The sequence below is a fragment of the Chiloscyllium plagiosum genome, chromosome 36, assembly GCF_004010195.1.
Source record: "Chiloscyllium plagiosum isolate BGI_BamShark_2017 chromosome 36, ASM401019v2, whole genome shotgun sequence".
Taxonomy (NCBI): Eukaryota; Metazoa; Chordata; class Chondrichthyes; order Orectolobiformes; family Hemiscylliidae; genus Chiloscyllium; species Chiloscyllium plagiosum.
In genome coordinates, this window is record NC_057745.1 from 1,269,104 (window position 1) to 1,290,005 (window position 20,902).

A 20,902-nucleotide genomic window follows, 5' to 3' on the forward strand; every position below is an offset into this window, starting at 1 on the left:
TGACGGACTAAATGGCCTACTTTCTGTTCTTAGGCTTATGATCTTAGGATGCAGAGCATTATCATCGACATTAAGGGTGTGATTTTGCACTTTTAGTTTCATGTGGGGGCAGTTTTATAGTGTTGACTAACTCCCCACTCCTGTTATTGAGAGAACTCAACTGATCACCCATCAATCACTTAAGTTCTCATTGGTAAGCTTTGAGTATATTGGTTTTTCAAGGGTCTTGGAAATAAATGGTAGTGATCCAGTTCTCCTGAAGCTGTTGACCAATCAGAGGTTAGCAGTTTCTGGCCCCTGAAGACTCGGTCCATGGACATTCCTTGGGATCTAACTGTGAGAGAGTTCATTTTCTTGAGTGTGGGATGCACATGGAGAGGAGTATGGCAGCGGTGGCAAGGGCAGGGAGTTTCCGCTTTTGGAGGTGACTCCCTTTTGCCCCTGCACTATCCCACAAAAAACAAGGTCACCCAGTCGAGAAATTAGCCACGTTTCTTGCCTGCCAGGGATGTATGTAATTGTACCATTGCAAAGTTGGACCCCCAAAATAGTTGTTAACTGACCACTGAAGGAACCACTGCTGAACAAGGTTTTATGAGGCCATGGCTTTTTATCAGTAAATTTATGAGGAAGGTGTTACAGCAGTGAGATTCCAGTGGATTTTTGTGCTCAGTGCTAAATTGGGAAAGAGACAAGTACCGCTAGATCCAACTCATCTAATTATTTCCCTTCTCACCACCTCCAAGGAGCAGGTGTTCTGCACAAGGCTCCCTAGAGATTCTGGTCAGGAAATTGTGGATTTCAATTTGAAGTTCTAGAATTTTCTTTCCTCTTAAGAGAATGGTTATTGAGGCAATGCTGTCTTAATGTAATTTACAAAATGCTTTCCATTTTTTTGTATTGTTTAATGATCCATTTGATTTTCTAAAATAGTGTCTACTACATGTACTAAAGTTATACTAAACAGTTCTTTGTGATGTAACTCTTAATTGAAACTCTAACTTCTCTGCAATATCACTGAAGTCAAAAATATTTGTTAAGGCTTATAGTTGGTCATAGTTGTAGATGGACAACTTGATGTTAACTGCCCAGGTCCTTCATATATGTTGCCTGGCCCCTCTCAGAACTGCTGTCCTTCCACTACTCTGGAAATGGAATTCAATTAAATTTATAGAATTGTGCATTCTGTAGAAGTTCTTTTCAAAACTGGTTTTATATACTGCTTTGTGGCTGAGTACTAAGTATAGTTGCACAGACTCCTGTTTTGCTGTCACTTGGTACTGCAAGATCATAGAAACAGTTCTTGAGTATTTCCTAATATCCTGCTGAACAAGGTTTTATGAGGCCATGCCTTTTTATCAGTAAATTTGTGAGGAAGGTGTTACAATGCCAGAAATACCTCAGTCTCTGGGAAATTACCCTGGCTGTGGTATCCTTCCTTGAATTGGCATGTTGAGTTGAAACAGGCTCTGGAATTTGTTCCTTCTGTTATCTGACTACCAGACTGGCTGCTTCCAAGCTTGAAACTTGAGAGAACTGTAAGTAGCCTTGGTGCATTGTAAGTAGATGTGTAGTAACTGCTTCTCACTTTCAACTGTTTATATGGGCAATTCAAAGCATTGATCAAAATTGACTTCAGATAACAATCTTTTAGTCCTAGCACCAGGGAGGAACTATTCTGCCTAGAAAAGAATAACAAAACATCCCTTTGATGCTCTCTCCTCCAAACTAAGCCCCTCTGCAATTTTTGACATTGTGTTGCAGGCAGAGTTTTTAAGAAACACAACTTGATCACAACTTTAAACTGACTCAATGCTGAAGCTAAAGTACCAACATGCCCTAACAAGTGATTTAAATGATCACGTATAGTAACTATATAATTTCAATCTTTACTAGATAATTTTGATGTCAAATAATTTATTCTCCTGCCCTCATAAGTTGTTTTGGTATTTGTGAATTTGAATGTATTTGTGGGAATATTTGTATTACCTTGGCTTAGTACAAGGAAAAAAACTTTTTTGGACTAACAATTCAAGCAAATTGAGCTGTTTCTTGCAATCTCAATATGTAAACTGTCACTGAATTGGCAAGTGAATCCTTTTCCTTCAACACCCAGCTGGTAGTCAAATAGGGGTTGGAAAAGAAGGGGAGCCGTTCCATGTCTTCTCACTTGGTTGTAACAAATAATCTGGAACTGGGAGGATCCTGTTCACACTGTTCTCAAACAAACAATGATTTGGAGGTGCTGGTGTTTGACAAGGGTGTACAAAGTTAACTATCACACAACACCAGGTTATAATGCTACAGGTTTATGTGGAAGTACTAGCTTTTGGAGCACTGCTCTTTCATCAGGTGATTGTGGAGTATAAGATCATAGGACACAGAATTTATAGCAAAAGTCTGTAATCTTGTACTCAACCACCTGATGAAGGAACAGCGTTTTGAAAGCTAGTGCTTCTAAATAAACCTGTTGGACCTGGTGTTGTGATTTTTAACTCCAAACAAATAATGGTTATGTGATCATTATTATCTGTTAAATAGTGTTAAATGTGGTTCTCTTAACAGATACTGCCTTACCTGCTAAGTAGTTCCAGCATCTGCAGAGTTGTACTTTGTTTTTGCTTTGTGTATCTAAGGGTGGTAAAGATAAGAGGGAAAAGATGCATTACAAAATAGACTAAAAGCATTAAGTACCATTAACCTGCCACACCGTACATTGATGCTCAAAATGCTCCTTTATTCTTTACAACCGCTGAAGGCTGTTTTGCTGTGAGGGAGTCGATTTGGGTTGCATTCAATATACATTGAAACCAGTGGGAGGTGGTAGCCTCTATTACTGCACCAAATGTTAACTCATTTCATATGCTTGAGCCATTTTAGAAGTTGTGCATACTTCAGGTTGATATGCAAGCATCCTTGGATTTTATTCTGTGGTAATGATTTCCCTGTGTGATGCAGTATTGCAATAATTGGTCAAGCTGATTTTTTTTTTCTTACACAGAGCAGCTTACTGAGTTACGACAAGAGTTTCTAAGGCAGGATGATCAGCTACAGGAGTACCGGAATAACTCCACAACCTTGCAGAAGAAACTTGAATATGAAAGGTGAAGTACCAATTGTGTACAGTGTGTGCATTCAAAGCTTTTCTTTTTCCCAGCCGTCGTCTTTTGGTTGCAAATTTTTTTCGTGAAGTTGTTCCTGAAGTCAATTTGAATTTTGTACATGGTATGCTCTTCAGCACCAAGCCCTTCAAACCATGTTTTATTACTACTACACAGGCTGGTATTGACTAGTTTTGGATAACTCCATTTATATTTTTCAAATTTTTAAGATAACTTTTAAAAATTAGTTTTGGCTAAATATATAAGCAGGCTTTACTGGCAGAGAGCCATGAGCTAAGTATACTTGTAGTTTAGAGTGTGTGGTCAGTGACATTGTAAATGTATTCAAAAAGAGCATGCATATGATTTTATTTTATCCCTTGACAACAGCAATTCTTCCTTTTTGATACGAAACCACATATTAGCTATGAGCAGGTAATTGTGTAAAATAAATATTAATTTCTGTTTATAGTTTCAGGATATTGTATCATTTTCATTTTGTCCATGTGAGGCTGACTTTTTTTTGTTTTCTTTTATAACTTCTACAAGCAACAGTTGTGTTGAGATATGTTATGATTGTGGAAATGTGCGTTTATCTGTAAAATTCTGTAGTGCCATTTGGTCAAATGCAGTTGAAAATGGGTGGGTGTGAAAATGCTAACATAACTAGATGGGCGGCACGGTGGCACAGTGGTTAGCACTGCTGCCTCACAGCGCCAGAGACCCGGGTTCAATTCCCGCCTCAGGCGACTAACTGTGTGGAGTTTGCATGTTCTCCCCGTGTCTGCGTGGGGTGGGTTTCGCTTCGGCAGGTCGGTGTGGACTTGTTGGGCCGAAGGGCCTGTTTCCACACTGTAATATAATCTAAATCTAAATCTAGACAAGTAGACACTTCTAAGTATTTACCTCTTACCTAAAATACTAATTTAGAAGGGTAAAAATAAACATTTTTCTCTCACCTGTCAATCTCTGAATCTGAATTGTATGTCTTAAAAGATTGGTGCAAAAGTTAATATCCATTTGATTGAATTGCAACAATTCGTTCTTAACATAAGGAAGTAATGCCAATATATGTGCTTTGAGGAAGCATTGGCATTCAATAATCTGATGTGGTGTAAGGCAGAATAGTGGACAGATTTCTATGGTGGGTTCTTGATTAAAGACCTTGTAACCATTTGGAGCATTACTTATAAATGCTATACCAAAGCCACCAGGTAAATGGGTTCTTGCATAATAAAACCATTTAATTTTTGAAGGAAGTAAAATATATACTTAAGAATAAAATAGTCTTGTTTTCAGTTGAGGTGGGGAGCTGGGGTGTGAATTAAGAAAATGTACTGTTGAGGCCTTAAATGGTAGGCATGCAAAATACTGGTGCAAGCAAGTTACTTTGCTCAAGATTGTAGCTGAAGTCAAAGGAAATGAATTTGTAAGATTAAAAACATGAAATGGATGGAATTCTTAATGAAAGTAGTTGACAGTTGTGCTGATCTTTGTTTTGAAAGGAAATAGCCAAAAAGTCAATTTACAAAATGAACTCAAAGGAGTAATGATTTACAGATTTTTTAAAAAAAAAATCAGGTATGCAGCAAAATTCACTGATCTGTCTTTTCTGAATCCTGGCAATACCAACTATGCACTGCAAGAGTTAATGATTTGGTTACTGGATTGAAATTTTAGTTTACATTTTGACTGTTGCCCATTGGCACAAATAGTTTCAGCTTTACTCCAGATGTGAAAGTGATTTGTAGTTCCAGTCGGGGGTTGTCTGCGCACCACTTGAGTTTATTCTGTCTTGAGTATTGTATGTGTATGTTTGAAGGTATTTGCAGGATGTTAGATTATGGTGTACTTTTAGTGTAGACTTTGAAAATATTGTAGTCCCATGAATTATACTCATCCATTTAAATGTAATTTCTATTGAGGTACTTCATAAAAGCTAGAAGTTGTTGCTTCTGATCTGTATTGCACATTACAGGCCGTGATGGCCATCCTTGTTTCCAAATAACCTATTTTACGGCCCCCCCAAGGTGGGGTTTGGAATCCCAGTTGGGGTCACAAGCTTTGAGGCAGCAATGGCTGCTGTGGAGAACCACCCCCAGCCCTTCCTGTTCTCTTGAGTCCTATCCCTTGTCCCCAAGCTTGCTGTTCACACCAAAAGCTTGTCACAAGCACCCTGCTTGATTGAAACATTTTTATGTGCTAACACAATGCAATGAGCGCATATAGAATTTTTTTTCAGACCATTCAGCCCAACAAGTCCACACGGACTCTGAAGAACATGCCACCTAGACTCACCCAGAATCTCTCATTACCTTTTGTGCGTGTGATTGACTATATTTGACAGGCATAAGTTCAAAAGAATTTGCTTTTTGAGAAAATGTAAATCTGTAGCTGTACTGCTAGGACCCAGTGGTTTATTACTGCGATAAGCTGCCAGAGGAGAGATGGAAGTGGATACAATTGCAACATTTTAAAAGGTATATGGATGGGTGCATGAAGGGTTTGGTAGGATTTGTGGAGAGAGAAACAGTTAACATTTCAAGTTGAATATGATTTCAGGTCTGAATGTGATTAGTATATTTGGTTAGTCCTTGTTAAAACCATTAGTAGAAACTGATATTAACACTTAACTGATGTACTTAATTTATATGGCAAAACATTTCATGAGAGAATGCAATAGTTTAGTTTCTTGCTTTGATACTCATGACTCGCACAATAAAATGGTTTCCTATACAGATTTTAATATAGGTTCTATTTTTGTGGTGAACTGGAAGAAGTGGGTGCCAAAATAAAATTTGACTAGAAATAACCCATTTTACAATAACTTCCCTTTAATACTTTGAAATTCTATTCTTTGCCTTTTTCATTTTGTTATATTTGTCAGATTTGCATTACGCTGCAAATGCTGATAATTCTGATTTGCAGCACCATGGTTTACTGGTTTGAATTACTCTTAATCTAGATTACCTTTCATTGTGTGAGGCTGAATACATTTCAGATCTGCCAGCTGCTGCACTCTGTTGCTGGCATCTTTTTTACTCTGTTCCCATTCCAATGGTTGCATAACAACAGATGCTATAATCTTAAAACAGTGGAACAAAAAGGCAGATCTGTTTAAAGCAGTAGAAAACCTTAATTGTATTCTGATAACTTTGGCGAAGTTCTTGGTGCAGACTACAATGTAGGAGTAATTATTAAATAAATCCAATATCCATTTCCTTCTAGAATTGCTTCTGTGTTAATACCACTGAAAAGTAGTTAAAGTTCTTGTTGAAAAATGCAGAAACATGACACTTGAATTATTATCTGACCATTCCTGAGCAATTGTGGTATGGTACCATATTTCAGATTGCCAAATATCAGAATTTTAGTTCTTTACAAGCCACTTCACAAATCTGAATTATTATTTTTGAATATAATATGGATTTAGTTGCTGTTTCCAGTGTTGTCAGTGTGTTTGTCCTGTTACCTTAGTTTTAATTTGAGTTGGTGTTTATTGTCATATCAGCCAGTTTGTTCCTGAATTCAACCAGCAAAATAATTGAACTACCTTCTTGTATCTGAACAGCTTTAAAAGTGTAATTTGCTGTTTCCTATGTATTGCTTATTGATCTTTTGTTCTCTTGCAGCCTGCAATGTGGTCAACAGATCAGGGCACTGAAGGAACAATGTGACGAGAAGTTGAAGACTTTAGGGAAAGTGCATAACCAGCCAACAAAGCATGAAGATTCAAATAAACAAAACCAGGTAAGCTGCACTGCGTTTTTGGGACACTATTCAGTATTGTGTTCTCAATATTGGTAAATATTTATATCAGATAATGTTTCTGAAAACTCTTAATTAATCTGTCAAATTCATCTGTATATATGTATCTAAATATTATGTCCGGAGTTATGGAGTTTCTTTTGATTTATTTGTTGTTACATGTACCTAGGTACAGTGAAAAGTTTTTGTTTTGCATGCAATACAGGCAGACCATAAGCATTCAAAGATCATTGAGTGATTGAACAGGCTGAGGAGTAAAAGGTTTTGCACTTTGCACTGAACTGTGATAGACTCTCAGTCTCTTTGTTTCCAAATCAAATCAATGTGTTTGTAAAACTGAGTAAAATATCTGGCCCCTTCTTGTTAGAGAGCCGAGGAAACTGGTGAATCTGTTGTTCATGTAAGACCTCAACATATTCAGGCCCAAATTACTTTTCTCATTAATTTTGGTTCATAGGACAGTTTTATCTGTTAGTAATCCACCCAGCAATGCTTGATTGACTATTGGAATTGGCTGAAGTTTCCGGAATTAGCATTAGTGATGAGGCCTAATAAATTAGCTGGCCATTCATGGACATAGAAGCTGACTTTTAGGTAGAACTATAACTTTTCAAATTATTCATTCCTGGGGTGTAGGCATTGCTGGAAAGACCCTTATTAGCCCTGCAAAGATAGGGTGAACCATCAACTTGAATAGAGTTAAGGGGCTTGTTAAGCATTTGAGGACAATTAGATCATCTATAGGTCAGGAGTCTCTCAAACCAGACTGGGTAAGGGTGACAAATTTCTTTCTCTAAAGAGCTAGTTAAAATTTTACAATAATAAGTAATTTGTGATCACATTGCAAGTTTTTTTAAATTCGAGAACTCTTGACTTAGTTGCATTTCAATTCCCCAGCTTTTACAATGGAATCAGAATTCATGTCTTCAGATAATCTTTTGGTTTACGAGTCCAAAGGCATGACCCCTACCTTGTGTCACTTCAGAAGTTTTGAATTTAATTGCAAAGTGAATGAATTCTATTCTTTGTATGCCTGAATCTTATCTCTATTGATGTCGAGTTTTGTTTCTGATCCATTCTTTCAGCTATTAGTTGTGGTATATTACTGCTTTGCTGAAAATTCATTGCATGTTCCTGGAAGTCAAGATTTCCAACTTCATACTCTGCACGCTATCTGATTTATAAAGAAGCCAGTTTTGAGACTCATTGATCCCTTGTTTTAGTAGCATTTCCTTAATATCCTCGGAGCCTAAGTGGAAGATGCAGGGCGTTGAGGTTGTAATGATGACCTTGACCAACAGTTGCTGCAGTCAGTGAAGGTTGATCTTTTGAGCAGTAGCCTAGTGCATTGTTTATGCCGGCTAATGTTCCTCTGCATTTAATCCACCTGCTATTTCTATTTGCTTAAATTTCACAGTCCAGAGAGGAGAATGAGGAAGTGAATAATCGCCAGAAATCTGACTGGGATTACAACAAAGCCAAAATAAATCTTGAGAAGCAGACTTCTGAGAGTAATAAACTTAACATTAATCTTAATGGAGGAAACCAACTGCAGCCTCACCGAGATGATGGCAAGAGATTACTAAGTAAGAAAAGCTTGTAAATTGTCATTATGTAACCTAGCAATTGAAGTGCAGATAAGCAAGTTACTGAATACCCTGATTTGATAGATGAAGACCAATTTGCCTCTGGGATGTGAATTGTTTGTTTTATCACTTTGCTTTGGGAAATTGAATATTGAGCTATTACTCTGGTATAACTTTTTTACCTTGCACAATTTAAGCAAAGTGTTGATGATATTTCTGCTGAGAAATCTGGGTCCAATCTTGATGGTCTTGAAATAAAATATTAAGCAATTTATAGTACTATAACTTTGCAGTCTGCATTCTTGGAAGCAATATATTTTTAAATAAAAGCCAAATTTTGTTTATTTTATTTCACTTCTTACAAATTTCAAATGGCAGCTTAGAATGTTTTTTGTGTACAGTCATGTGATGATACTATGGCTTTTAAGAGATGTATTTTGTCCTGTTTTATGTTTTTTGAGGTTTTATGACAGCAGTGTGAAGCTGTCTATTTGAATCCAATAAACAGCTTGTGAAGCCTTAAGGTTTTTTTAAAAGATGGAAAAATAGAAGCAGCCTGGACAGGCTCCCACAGAACCAGAATTTTTAGTTTAGATTTCAGTAGTGGTTGTTGCTGGGTTTTGAAGCTGGGTAGAAGCTGCAGTACATCTCTCCCTGCAACTGAGTTTTCTCTTGATGCCTTTACTACTGCTGCTAGAATTACATGAGGTTCTGTTGTTCTGAATCTGCCTTTGTCATGGGTATGTTTATGGGATGTTAATATATTGGGACCGTTACTGTTTAGTAGTTAGTTTATTATTCTGTTAAGTCTTCAAATAAAGTTGTTATTCCAATTTCTTTTTGTATTTTAACTATAGTGTACGATTAAAATGTGTTTTGATTAATGTCAAGTAGTTTGACCAATCAAACTGCATCTGGAAAGCAATACCTTTCACTTACCTTTATAATGAGGAAAAGGTAGGATCTAGAGCATTTGAGGTGGTCTGGTCTAGCCATAACACTCACCATATTCTAACCCCTTATTTTAGGCTAAAGGAAATTCAAAAGGGAAAATTCATGCCAGTTTGACTTGCTTTGATGTGTGATCTGATACTCTCTTTGAATATGTTTTTGAAACATCTGTTGAAATGGGCCTTTTTGTTTTTAAGAAAAATTCAGGGGATGTTAGCATTGCTGGCTGAGCAAGCACTTATTGACCATTCCTAGTTGTCCTTGTAATGGTGATGCTGCCGCCTTAAACTGTTGCAGTTCAGTTGGTGTAGGTGCATCCATGGTGCTGTTGCAGGGAGCCATTATATTTTTAACCCAATGGCAGTATATTTCCAAATCAGGATGGTGAATGGCTTCGTGGGGATCTCACAGGAGGTGATGTTTCCATTCTATCTACTGTCCTTAACTTTCAGGATGATAGCGGTAAGGATCCTTGTTGAATTTCTGCCATATCTGTTGTAGATAGTAAAAGACCTAAGGTTTTACCATATCATATGGCTGCTGTCTCTCACTGGGGGTGGTATAATCTGAGAATCACCATGCCTGTAGCGAGAGGAGAGGTTGAGAAGGAGAGTCTTTCATGGAAACCTCAGCCAGTGCAAGAGTTGAGCCCTGTTGGTGTTGCTCTGCATTAAAAACCAGTCATCCAGCCAATTGAGCTAACTGACCCCCATGCTAACTGATTACTGTCACTGTGCTTTGGCAGTGGAAGGAGTGACTCTTGCCGAAGAAAAAAGATATTGGCAGTGCAAGTAGTCTAAAAAAGGTTCACTAGGAGGAGAGGTTGAGTAGGTTGAGCCTGTCTTCATAAAAGAAGAATAAGGTGACCTTATTGAAACATAAGAGTCTTGGGGGACTTGAGAGGGTAAATGCAGAAAAATTGTTTCCCCTTGTAGGAGAGTCTAGGGGTCATAGAGTCATCGTCATAGAGATGTACAGCGTGGAAACAGACTCTTCGGTCCAACCTGTCCATGCTGACCAGATATCCCAACCCAATCTAGTCCCACCTGCCAGCACCTGGCCCATATCCCTGCAAACCCTTCCTATTCATATACCCATCCAAATGCTTTTTAAATGTTGCAATTGTACTAGCCTCCACCACTTCCTCTGGCAGCTCATTCCATACATGTACTGCCCTCTGCGTGAAACAGTTGCCCCATAGGTCTCTTTTATATCTTTCCCCTCTGACCCTAAACCTATGCCCTCCAGTTCTGGCTACCCGACCCCAGGGGAAAGACTTTGCCTATTTACTCTGTCCATGCCCCTCATAATTTTGTAAACCTCTATAAGGCCACACCTCAGCCTCTGACACTCCAGGGAAAACAGCCCTAGCCTCTCCCTTTAGCTCAAATCCTCCAACCCTGGCAACATCCTTGTAAATCTTTTCTGAATCCTTTCCAGTTTCACAACATCTTTCCGATAGGAAGGAGACCAGAATTGCATACAATATTTCAACAGTGGCATAATGAATGTCCTGTACAGCCACAACATGACCTCCCAACCTCTGTACTCAATACTCTGACCAATAAAAGAGAGCATACCAAATGCTGCTTTCACTATCCTATCTACCTGTGACTCTACTTTCAAGGAGCTATGAACCTGCACTCCAAGATCTCTTTCTCAGCAAAACTCCATAGGACCTTACCAATAAGTATATAAGTCCTGCTAAGATTTGCTTTCCCAAAATGCAGCACCTTGCTTTTATCTGAATTAAACTCCAGCTGCTACTTCTCAGCCCATTGGCCCATCTGTTCACGATCCTGCTGTAATCTGAGGTAACTCTCTTCGATGTCATCTCCAATTTTGGTGTCATCTGCAAACTTACTAACTGTACCTCTTATGCTCGCATCCAAATCATTTAAGTAAATGATAAAAAATAGAGGACCCAGCACCAATCTTTGTGGCACTCCACTGGTCACAGGCCTCCAGTCTGAAAAACAGCCCTCCACCACCACTGCAGAATAAAAGTTTGCACGTTTAAAGGCAGCTGAGAAATTCTTGACTCTATATGGTCATTTGCCACTTGTCTGGTGCAAATGCTACTTGTCACATCGTAACCCAAGGTTGGATCTTATCTGGACTTTGTTTCATTTGGATGTGTCTGGGCAGTGGTCAGTGAGGCATGTTTCTATGAATATGACTGTCAGACTTAAATGTTGATTGGGGTTCTGATTGAGTTATATAAGTGAGGGGCGTAGGGTGAATATTAAGATACTTTCCTATTGGTAGAGGGATCAATAAGCAGGGATCATAGATTTAATGTAAGAGGTCGAGAAGGCTAAGAGAAGAGTGGATGAAAAATTGAGTCGGTGGAATCTGGAACTCACTGCGTGAAAGAGTAGTTAAGTCAAAGACTCATTTTATTTGAACGGTACTTATCTGTTCACTTGCATTTCTATAATCTTCAGGGCAATGGACCAAGAGCTGGAAAATGGGGTTAATGTAGTGAGGTCTCTGGCGTGCACAAACATGGGCAGAATGGCTACTCCTTAGTGTTGTAGATGTCTGAGATGTGTCTTGACTAGTCTAAGACAGTTGTCCAAATGTTGGCATTAGACAGCAGATGTTGATTAGGAGCTCCATTGCAGGGTTGATTGGGTTGCATTTGCTGTTGTTTTTATGCTTAGATTGGTGACAAGTGGTCTTAGAGTCACACAGCATGGAAACAGACCCTTTGGTCAAACCCGTCCATGCCAGCCAGGTTTTCCAAACTGAACTAGTCCCATTTACCTAGGTTTGGCCCATGTTCCTCTAAACCTTTCCTATTAGTGTAGCTGTCCAAATATATTTTAAATGTTGTAACTGTGTGCCTCTGGTATTCATTCCATACATACCACCCTCTATGTGGAAGAAGTTGCTATTCAGGTCCCTTTCAAATCTTTCTCCTCTCATCTTAAAAATATGAACTCCCACACACTAAGGAAATGACTTTTTTGCTATTCACCTTATCTGGGCCCCTCATTTTATAAACCTCTATGCAGTCACCCTTCAACCTCCTACGCTGTAGGGAGAACAAAAACTCCCAGCCTATCCAGCTTCTCCTCTTTAACTCAAACCCTCCTGTCCTGACAACATACTTGTAAACATTTTCTGAGCCCTTTCAAATTTAATAACATGCTTTGTATAGTAAGCTTCCTTGTTTAATTCCTTTCTTGAGGCCTTTTAGCAGTTTCCGGTTCAACTGTGTGGTTTGCTGTATCATTCTGAGGGCAGTTAAAAATCAGCATGTTACTGTGGGTCTGGTGTCACATTTAAGCCAGATCAGGTAAGGACAGTAGACTTCCTTCCTTGAGAGACATTTGTGAACCAGTTGTGGGTTCAGAAATTTGTTAATCCATTTAAGTCTTTCAGTACTTTTGGTTTCAAATGACTTACTGTTTGAAGATTCAATTTCACATAACCTAAGTCCATGTTCCACTACATCTGGGAACAGAAAATTTAAGTTAAATATGACTCTCCAATCTATAAATGTGAACTATGCATGTTCTAATGATCTCCTACCTTTTATTAGTGTATTTTGATTGTTTCCTACTAGATTTTACTGTCTGCTAATCGGATTACTACAATATTGAGAATTAGTTGAGGCATGATCAGCTGTTCTCCCTTGCAACACTAATTCAGTTCTTCTAATTTTAATGTCCATATGCAAGGAGCAGCAATAAGCCATCAATAGCTGAACCATTCAATAAGATTATAGCTAATCTAATTACTCTACATTCCTGTTTATCTGATGCTCATACCACTTGTCAGTTTTTGGTCTCTTCCATAATCTGTGACTCTTTACCTTTTTGATTTCAAACCAAATACACTTTTTGTTATTTGCTATGCTTCACCTCACTACATTTTCCTACTCCAAAATGGTGTCCCAAATAAAACGTACTTTCAGTTCAGGGAAGTTGAGTTCCTCTTTGCAAGCATTATCTTTTTTAAAGAGGTTTTAATTTTGGAGTTCATGTTTGTTTGTAATTGCATTCAACTTGATAACCTGAGGATACTTTCAGCAAAGCTGTTATATTCCTTGGTAGAATGCAAGAAAAACCTGTCATCCGAAACCACCTCCATCTGGTTTGTAATGCTCAAAGACTTTATTCTTAGCTGCAGCAGCATCTCTCTGCATCCTTACAAGAAGACGACCCATATTTGCACCCTCAGGGCAATTATGGATGGACAATATATGTAGCCTTGTCAGCATTACTTACAAATATATTTGCTTTTGGAATTATTTCCAGAATCCCTTCAGGTTGATCAAGGTTTTGCAATTAAATTATTGTTTTTAAACATTTTTTTGTGCTGCTATAGTTTCACTGCTGTATTTACAGATCCAGGTAAAGCAGATGATGATGCTGGCATGCCTGGGATAGAAGAAAATGAACATGCTAAACCGGTGGATCTTTTGATTGGTATGTATAATGAGAGAACCAGAACACACATACAATTTTCCAAGTATTCTTAGATGGTTGAATAGGAGTAAACATACAAAGTTCTACATTTTTATGCAGCCCCTTCCTGATTGATCCAGATTGAGCTGGATTTCCTTAGACTCCTGTCTGCTAAAGCCAATTCTATGATCTCACTTTGCTATGCTTAAAAACGGGGGAAGAGGGTGGTTGGGTGGGTGGGGAGTGGGCTCGGAGTGTCTGTGAGAGTGTAAAGGGGTGTATGTTCTGTGTGTGTGGGAATGACATGTATGCTCAAACTGTCAGGAAGTATATAAATGCCAGATTAATCAGAAACACCCACAAAGTAGAGCAAAACATCACCTGATCACAGTGCAACGCCATCCATGCTCTTAAAACCAATCACAAAATTGTCATCAAACCAGCAGATAAAGGAGCCATCGTTATTCAGAATAGAACACACATACCCATATGCGCATGCACAAGAGTGTGTGGGGTGAATTTGTACTTGCAGAATTACATTTTATTTTGCTCAAAAACTGCATGAATCCATGTAAGATTCTGTAAATCCCTTTTTTTTAGATTAAAATCAGTCTGAACATTGGGGCAAAGACAGCCTCACACAGGGCACCTCATGCCTTCAGTGCATTATGTGGGCCAACATGACACCTATTGTTCAAGTTCACTTGAGAATGTAACTTTAAGAAAGCTCTGGAATTTACATGTGAAAGAACTGAAACCAGCATGGTCACTCTAGAAGATTTGGATATGCGGGTGTTGGACTGGGGTGGACAAAGTTTAAAAATCACAACATCAGATTATAGTCCAACAGGTTTATTTAGAAGCACTAGTTTTTGGAGCGCTGCTTCTTCATCAGGTTGTTGTGATGACCTGATGAAAGAGCAGTGCTCTGAAAGCTAATGCTTCCAAGTAAACCTGTTGGATTATAACCTGGTGTTGTGATTTTTAACATTCTAAAAGATGAGAGACTTAAAAGTTCCAGTCTTTTTCAATATATAATTTGTTACATACAGTAAACTTTTACTATAAATTGTGTCCTATGATCTTGTACTCCACAACCACCTGATTAAGGAGCAGTGCTCCGAAAGCTAGTGTTTCCAAATAAACCTGTTAAGACTATAACCTGGTGTTGTGATTTTTAACTTTGTACACCCCAGTCCAACACCGGCACCTCCTAATCATGTGTGACTGTAGTTGGACTGCCCAGTGTGTATCTCTGCATTTTTCACCTCTTTCAAAGAGTAGAAGCCGGTCAATAGATGACATCATTGTAAACCCCAACACTTTTTTCAATGCTACTTCCTCCTTTCAAACTCCACTTTTATTTTGGTTTCCCTGTTTCCCCTTCTTTTGGTTGATTCATATGCTTTTGCATAGGCACACAAAAACAGAGACTTGGTAATAATTGGTCTTTAAGTGGAGAATAGATCAGATTCTGCATCTTGCTGCTCAACATCTAACTTGTGAAAGCTCTCAAACCATACTGCATTGCCTGTTTGTCTGAAACATCTTAATGAGAACAGACTGGCTAACGATAATGATTGGATCATTACAAAATCTAGCCGAAACACTGCACTTGATGACACTGATGATCTGCCAACAATTGCAGACTGCAGACCTATTTTTTAAAATTCTGTATAAATGCATATGTAATTAAAAAGCTGGCTTAAAAATTAAACTACTTTGGTATATTTTATCAATGTATATTTTCATTCAGTTCTTTTAATTTTTGATTGTTAGCTTTTAATTTTTTTAAACAAAATCCTGTTTGACATTATCTGCTGCACATCCTCTTGGGCATCAGCAGATGCAGCTACCTGCATAAGCCATTGTTGCAAAAGACTGCATTTGCAGTGCCACCTTGTGGTAATATTTTAGAAGTAGTTGATGTTGTTAAAATCATACAAAGAAATTCATGCTGTTTTTATAAGATCACAAGATACTTATAAAGAAGACAATTCAGAATACCTGATTCTCCTATCCATAGAAGTCTTAATATCGTTTTGTGCCACTATCAAATTGTTTTTGTCACCCTATTGTTCAGTATTGGTGGGCTGAACTTTTATACTGGGCTCTGGAAGTGCAAGTCAAAGCATTTTCCCAAATCTGCAAACCTAAACTTGTCATTTCTACCTATCTCCATCATAGTTTTGTCACCTGGAGAATTGGACAGTTGAGAGGTTTGGGTTTTCCAAGTCCTAAGGCAGCATTAAAGGAATGTGGTTGAGGTGTGTTGCCTTCATTCACAAGGATATCAGCCATATTTTTAACATTGGATTGTGGGTTATGGGGAAGAAGGGCTAACCCCTTACATTAAAGTCTTAAATGTATATGGTAAGGTAGAAATGAGTTGTTTTCATTTATCTTCTCCTTAGATCACAAGAGAAACAAATTGCTGCTTGAAGAAGTTGAGAAACCAGGGTTGAGGGGTGGTGGGATTCTTGGGGACAAATTGAATGTGGAGACTGGAATGAAACCTGTCCGTCATTTTGAGAGGGGCCCAGTGATGCAGGCTCCCCCTCCAAACCAGGCTCTATCATTTGATGAACAAAATGTTGCAAAACCTGGGAGATCATTTGTTGTGAATGTGCCAAGTCCTGTAGAACAAGAGGAGCCAAATGACACAGCAGATGAAAATCTTCACGTTAGAGCAGATGAAATTGGAGAATCTCAGAATCACCAACCAGGTAGGTATACAAACCTTTTGGATTGTTTTGTATTTTATCTCCTCAAAATGGTAAGTTGCGTTAGAAGTTCTATGTGCATGTTTCTAACTTACTGTAGCAATGTTGTTGTCACAGTTCATAGGGTCAGCATGAACTTGCTGACAGTGACAGTGGTCTAAAGTAACATTTTATAGAAAGCACTATCCCAATGCAGCCTGAGTTGTGCTTGTTGGTACACTGTTTCCTGTGGTAGAACCTGCTACACAATATTCAATCAAGGCCAATGGGCTGAGAAGTGGCAGATGGAGTTTAATTCAGATAAATGCGAGGTGCTGCATTTTGAGAAAGCACATCTTAGCAGGACGTACACACTTAATGCTAAGGTCCTGGGGAGTGTTGCTGAACAAAGAGACCTTGGAGTGCAGGTTCATAGTTCCTTGAAAGTGGAGTCGCAGGTAGATAGGATAGTAAAGAGGGCGTTTGGTATGCTTTCTTTTATTGGTCAGAGTATTGAGTACAGGAGTTGGGAGGTCATGTTGCGGCTATACAGGACATTGATTAGGCCACTGTAGGAATATTGTGTGCAATTTGGTCTCCTTCCTATTGGAAAGGGGTTGTGAAACTTGAAAGGATTCAGAAAAGATTTGCAAGGATGTTGCCAGGGTTGGAGCATTTGAGCTATTGGGAGAGGCTAAACAGGCTGGGGCTGTTTTCCCAGGAGCGTCGGAGGCTGAGGGGTGACCTTATTGAGGTTTACAAAATCATGAGGGGCATGGATAGGGTAATTAGACAAAATCTTTTCCCTGGGGTCGGGGAGTCCAGAACTAAAGGGCATAGGTTTAGGGTGAGAGGGGAAAGACCTATGGGGCAACTTTTTCACGCAGAGGGTGGTACAGGTGTGGAATGAGCTGCCAGAGGAAGTGGTGGAGGCTGGTACAATTGCAACATTTACGAGGCATTTGGATGGGTATATGAATAGGAAGGGTTTGGAGGGATATGGGCCGGGTGCTGGCAGGTGGGACGAGATTGGGTTTGGGATATGTCAGCATGGACAGGTTGGACTGAAGGGACTGTTTCCATGCTGTAAATCTGACCCTGACTCTAAATGCACTGCCATCTACATCACCCTAACTGCCCCCACCGATTTTGCAGCATACATTCTCAACAACATAAAATAAGCCTGTTCTGTTTTTTTTAGCATGGCCATCATTGGGGAACTGGACCCTGGCAAGAAGGACTAAAGTACCTGTGCCAGCTTCAAGTTCCTGTGATGTGGCTGTCCATCTATTGCCATGCATAGGGCTCAAATTGAAAATCTGAGCTTTCAAATGTTTGTCGTCCTGTCTATTTTGTTTGAAGTTTTTCTCTGGTGGTTTGCCATTCCCTTTCCCTGACTGGGACAGGGGAAGGAGGCAAGTGCCAAGTCTATCTCAACTTGAACAGAAATTGAGCTTGTACTGTTGCAGTTCTGAACTGCAAGGTAGCAATCTCACAATTGAGCTAGCTATCCTCTCTCATGGGGTAACACTCATGTTGAGATTCAGACTGTACAAAATTTAAAACAAAAAGTCTTTTAGGGTTTTGGAATTCTGTGTTGCAGTGTTACTGTGGTCCTTGGGATTTGACATTAAATGCCATATGAAATCATTCAAAATTTTGCATCTGTGAAACTTTGCTTTCTATTTCATGGCTTGTCTCAGGAATTTTATCTGTAATTGTCAGTAATAATATTGGTTATTATGGAAACATTCTTCCTTTAAAATGAGATTTGAATTTCAAACTTCTGCAATACTTATTGTAGCAAATAAGCTTGAACATGTCAGTTTCTTGAGATGGAAGGTCACTCAGCAGCTGAAATAAGGTTATCAGAGAAAAACTAGCTGAAGTTATAATATTAGCTTTTTATATTAAGAAACACTTTGGTTGAGTTAACTTGTAGAAGGTTGTCAAATCATTGATGGTGCCTCAATGAAGATAATTGTGCTCACTGTTGTAGCCTTCTCAAACATGCACCAAACTCAATTGTTAGAATGATCATAATAGCATTTCCAACAATCCTAAAATCTAAATTGAGCATTTAAACAATTTGTTCTCAACACTGGAGCTTTGTATAAAAAAGAGAGTTTGAATGTAAGAAGTAGATTATAAATCTAATTGCTTTGGGCTTTTTGGTTTTGCAGTATGTACTAATTGAGATTTTCTGGTTATGAATTGCACAGTGATCATATACATTTGCTAATCTTTCATTTGAGGGCTTTCTCCAGCATTAGCTGCAAAGAGCATCTTGACTTTTCACCATCTGTGGTGTAGCCTCTGAAAGTAAATGTCTTCTGATTGTGCAAATTATGGATAGGATAGAGTGGTTTCCAGGTCCTGACCTAAATTTGGCAACCGGGTTATTTTCATGCATGCTGTTTGTGTACATGTGAATGTCTTGATTGTAGATATTATAGTCTTCAGATCAGTTAATGTTTGAAAATCTATTCTTGATAATTGTAAACCCAACTGCGTCGGAACTGTTAAAATACCAGTGGTAATGAGTTGTATCGTGACATAGTGGTGAATTGTGCATAGCAAAACAGTAACTTACATTTTCTTTCCTTGGTGTTTTTATGTGTAACAGGGAATACAAAAGACAAACAGTCATTATTCCATAATTGAATCTCTGCAAAAATGTTCTCATTTTGAACTGGAAATTGTTTACGATAACTCCTCAGAATAAATGAATTCCTCATTGTGATTTTGTTTCTCCTTTAACTGTACCAATACAGTTCTGGATAGACAACATCAAGGGAAACCAGTACATCATTTAGCCAAGGAGCCTGCTATGCAGCCACCACCTAATCAAGCTCTACACTTCCCAGCTGGCCAAGCCTTTTCAAATCCTTTTGATCACCACGGTGGGAAAGGACATGAAAAAGCCAATGAACCAGGAGAACATCCAAAAGGTCGACAAGGTAGGTGGTTCTTTTAATGTTCAGTGTTTTTCTGTCATGTCATCTGTGCATTAATTTCATGTTCCCTGCATTTAATGGAAAAATCAGTATTTTATTGTGTTCTATTTGTGCTTCCTTAATACTTGCACCTCTATATTGTAACAAATTAATTGTCCTGTTGAAACAATAAGTAGAATTATGCCGCATGTATGGTAATTCATTCATAGTCTTGAATTTTAGCATGTGAAGGCAGACAGATTTTTAAAATTAATTTGCCACTAATACCAAGATTGCAAGCTATCAGGTTTTAAAAATCTGGCTTTGCGATTGTTTTTAATGAGCAAGGTTTTATGTTGTATATGTTCATGCCTTTGCATCGTTGACAGGTGCTAAACATACAAGCTTGTGAACAAAGAGCAAGAGTAGGCCATTTGACCCCTTGAGCCTATTCAACTCTTCAATAAGATGAATAATCTGTAACCTCAAACCTCCATTTTTTTTCCCAGCCCGATACCTTTCTGCTCCCTTGTTTGACAAGAATCTATCTACCTCTGCTTTTAAAAATATCCAAACTCTCCTGTATTAAACACTCAATTCATCTGCAATTAAATCATTTTACTTTTGAGCAGGTGACGATTCTCTGCTGCTTATTTCTGATTATTCATCATCAAAACTTTAAGTTGAAGTCTTCAGCCAATCTGAGTAAGTTCAATCAGTAGACAAGGATGTGAAAAATCTTTATCAGGCTACCCAATTAGTCTGAGTTTTTTTTTGTTTATTCAGATTTCTTCATTTTCATGTGCTAGTCTCCATAATGATGGGCTTCTAAGAATATTTTTGAGTTGTGTCCAATTTTTTCAGTAATTTATTACTCTGTCTAATCGTCCATGTGAAATTGGTGGTGAGCAGCATCTTGAACTGCTGCAGTCCATGTGCTACAACTTTTCTGGGTCTGTCTTTAGGTTATTAGATCAGTATTTAACACACTGTCCTCCCCCCAAATGTCACATTGTCCTGCTTTTTGCAGGACCAGCATACAAAAAGGAAAGCTATATTATCTAGATGCAGTTTTAAAACCAGTCATGTTTATCCCGTGGACAACTGTAAGTGGAGAAACAAACTAATGTGTTGACCTTGCCAAAGCTGAGGTATGAACTGAAATTTCACATTTCATTTGGGGAATGTTATTCAGCATCTTTTTTGGCAGTGATCCATGCATAATAAAAAAAATGTTTTTTCTCACAGATTAAACATTTGCACTAACATCTGTAAAGGATTTAATTACTGTGCAAAGTGCAACATCTATTTTTAAATCATGAATGTGTTTTATTCTTGCATAAAATATAGTTGCATAAACATACCCACAACTTGTTTAAACTAACTTTGGTTAGTGCCTTATCCATAAGGAATAGCTTTATGTTTCCTCTATTCAGTGCA

The 20,902-nt window shown here is 38.4% G+C and overlaps 1 protein-coding gene across 1 annotated transcript in view; it reads left to right on the top strand.

The window, feature by feature from the left end:
- The window catches only part of golm2 (golgi membrane protein 2), a 66,495-nt gene that overhangs the window by 21,878 nt on the left and 23,715 nt on the right, over positions 1 to 20,902 (top strand). Inside the window, exons 4-9 of the mRNA XM_043677051.1 lie at positions 3,002 to 3,104; positions 6,734 to 6,851; positions 8,287 to 8,455; positions 13,765 to 13,845; positions 16,239 to 16,550; positions 19,301 to 19,486. Coding sequence (XP_043532986.1) covers positions 3,002 to 3,104; positions 6,734 to 6,851; positions 8,287 to 8,455; positions 13,765 to 13,845; positions 16,239 to 16,550; positions 19,301 to 19,486 — 969 coding nt within the window. The remainder of the gene's footprint in view (positions 1 to 3,001; positions 3,105 to 6,733; positions 6,852 to 8,286; positions 8,456 to 13,764; positions 13,846 to 16,238; positions 16,551 to 19,300; positions 19,487 to 20,902) is intronic.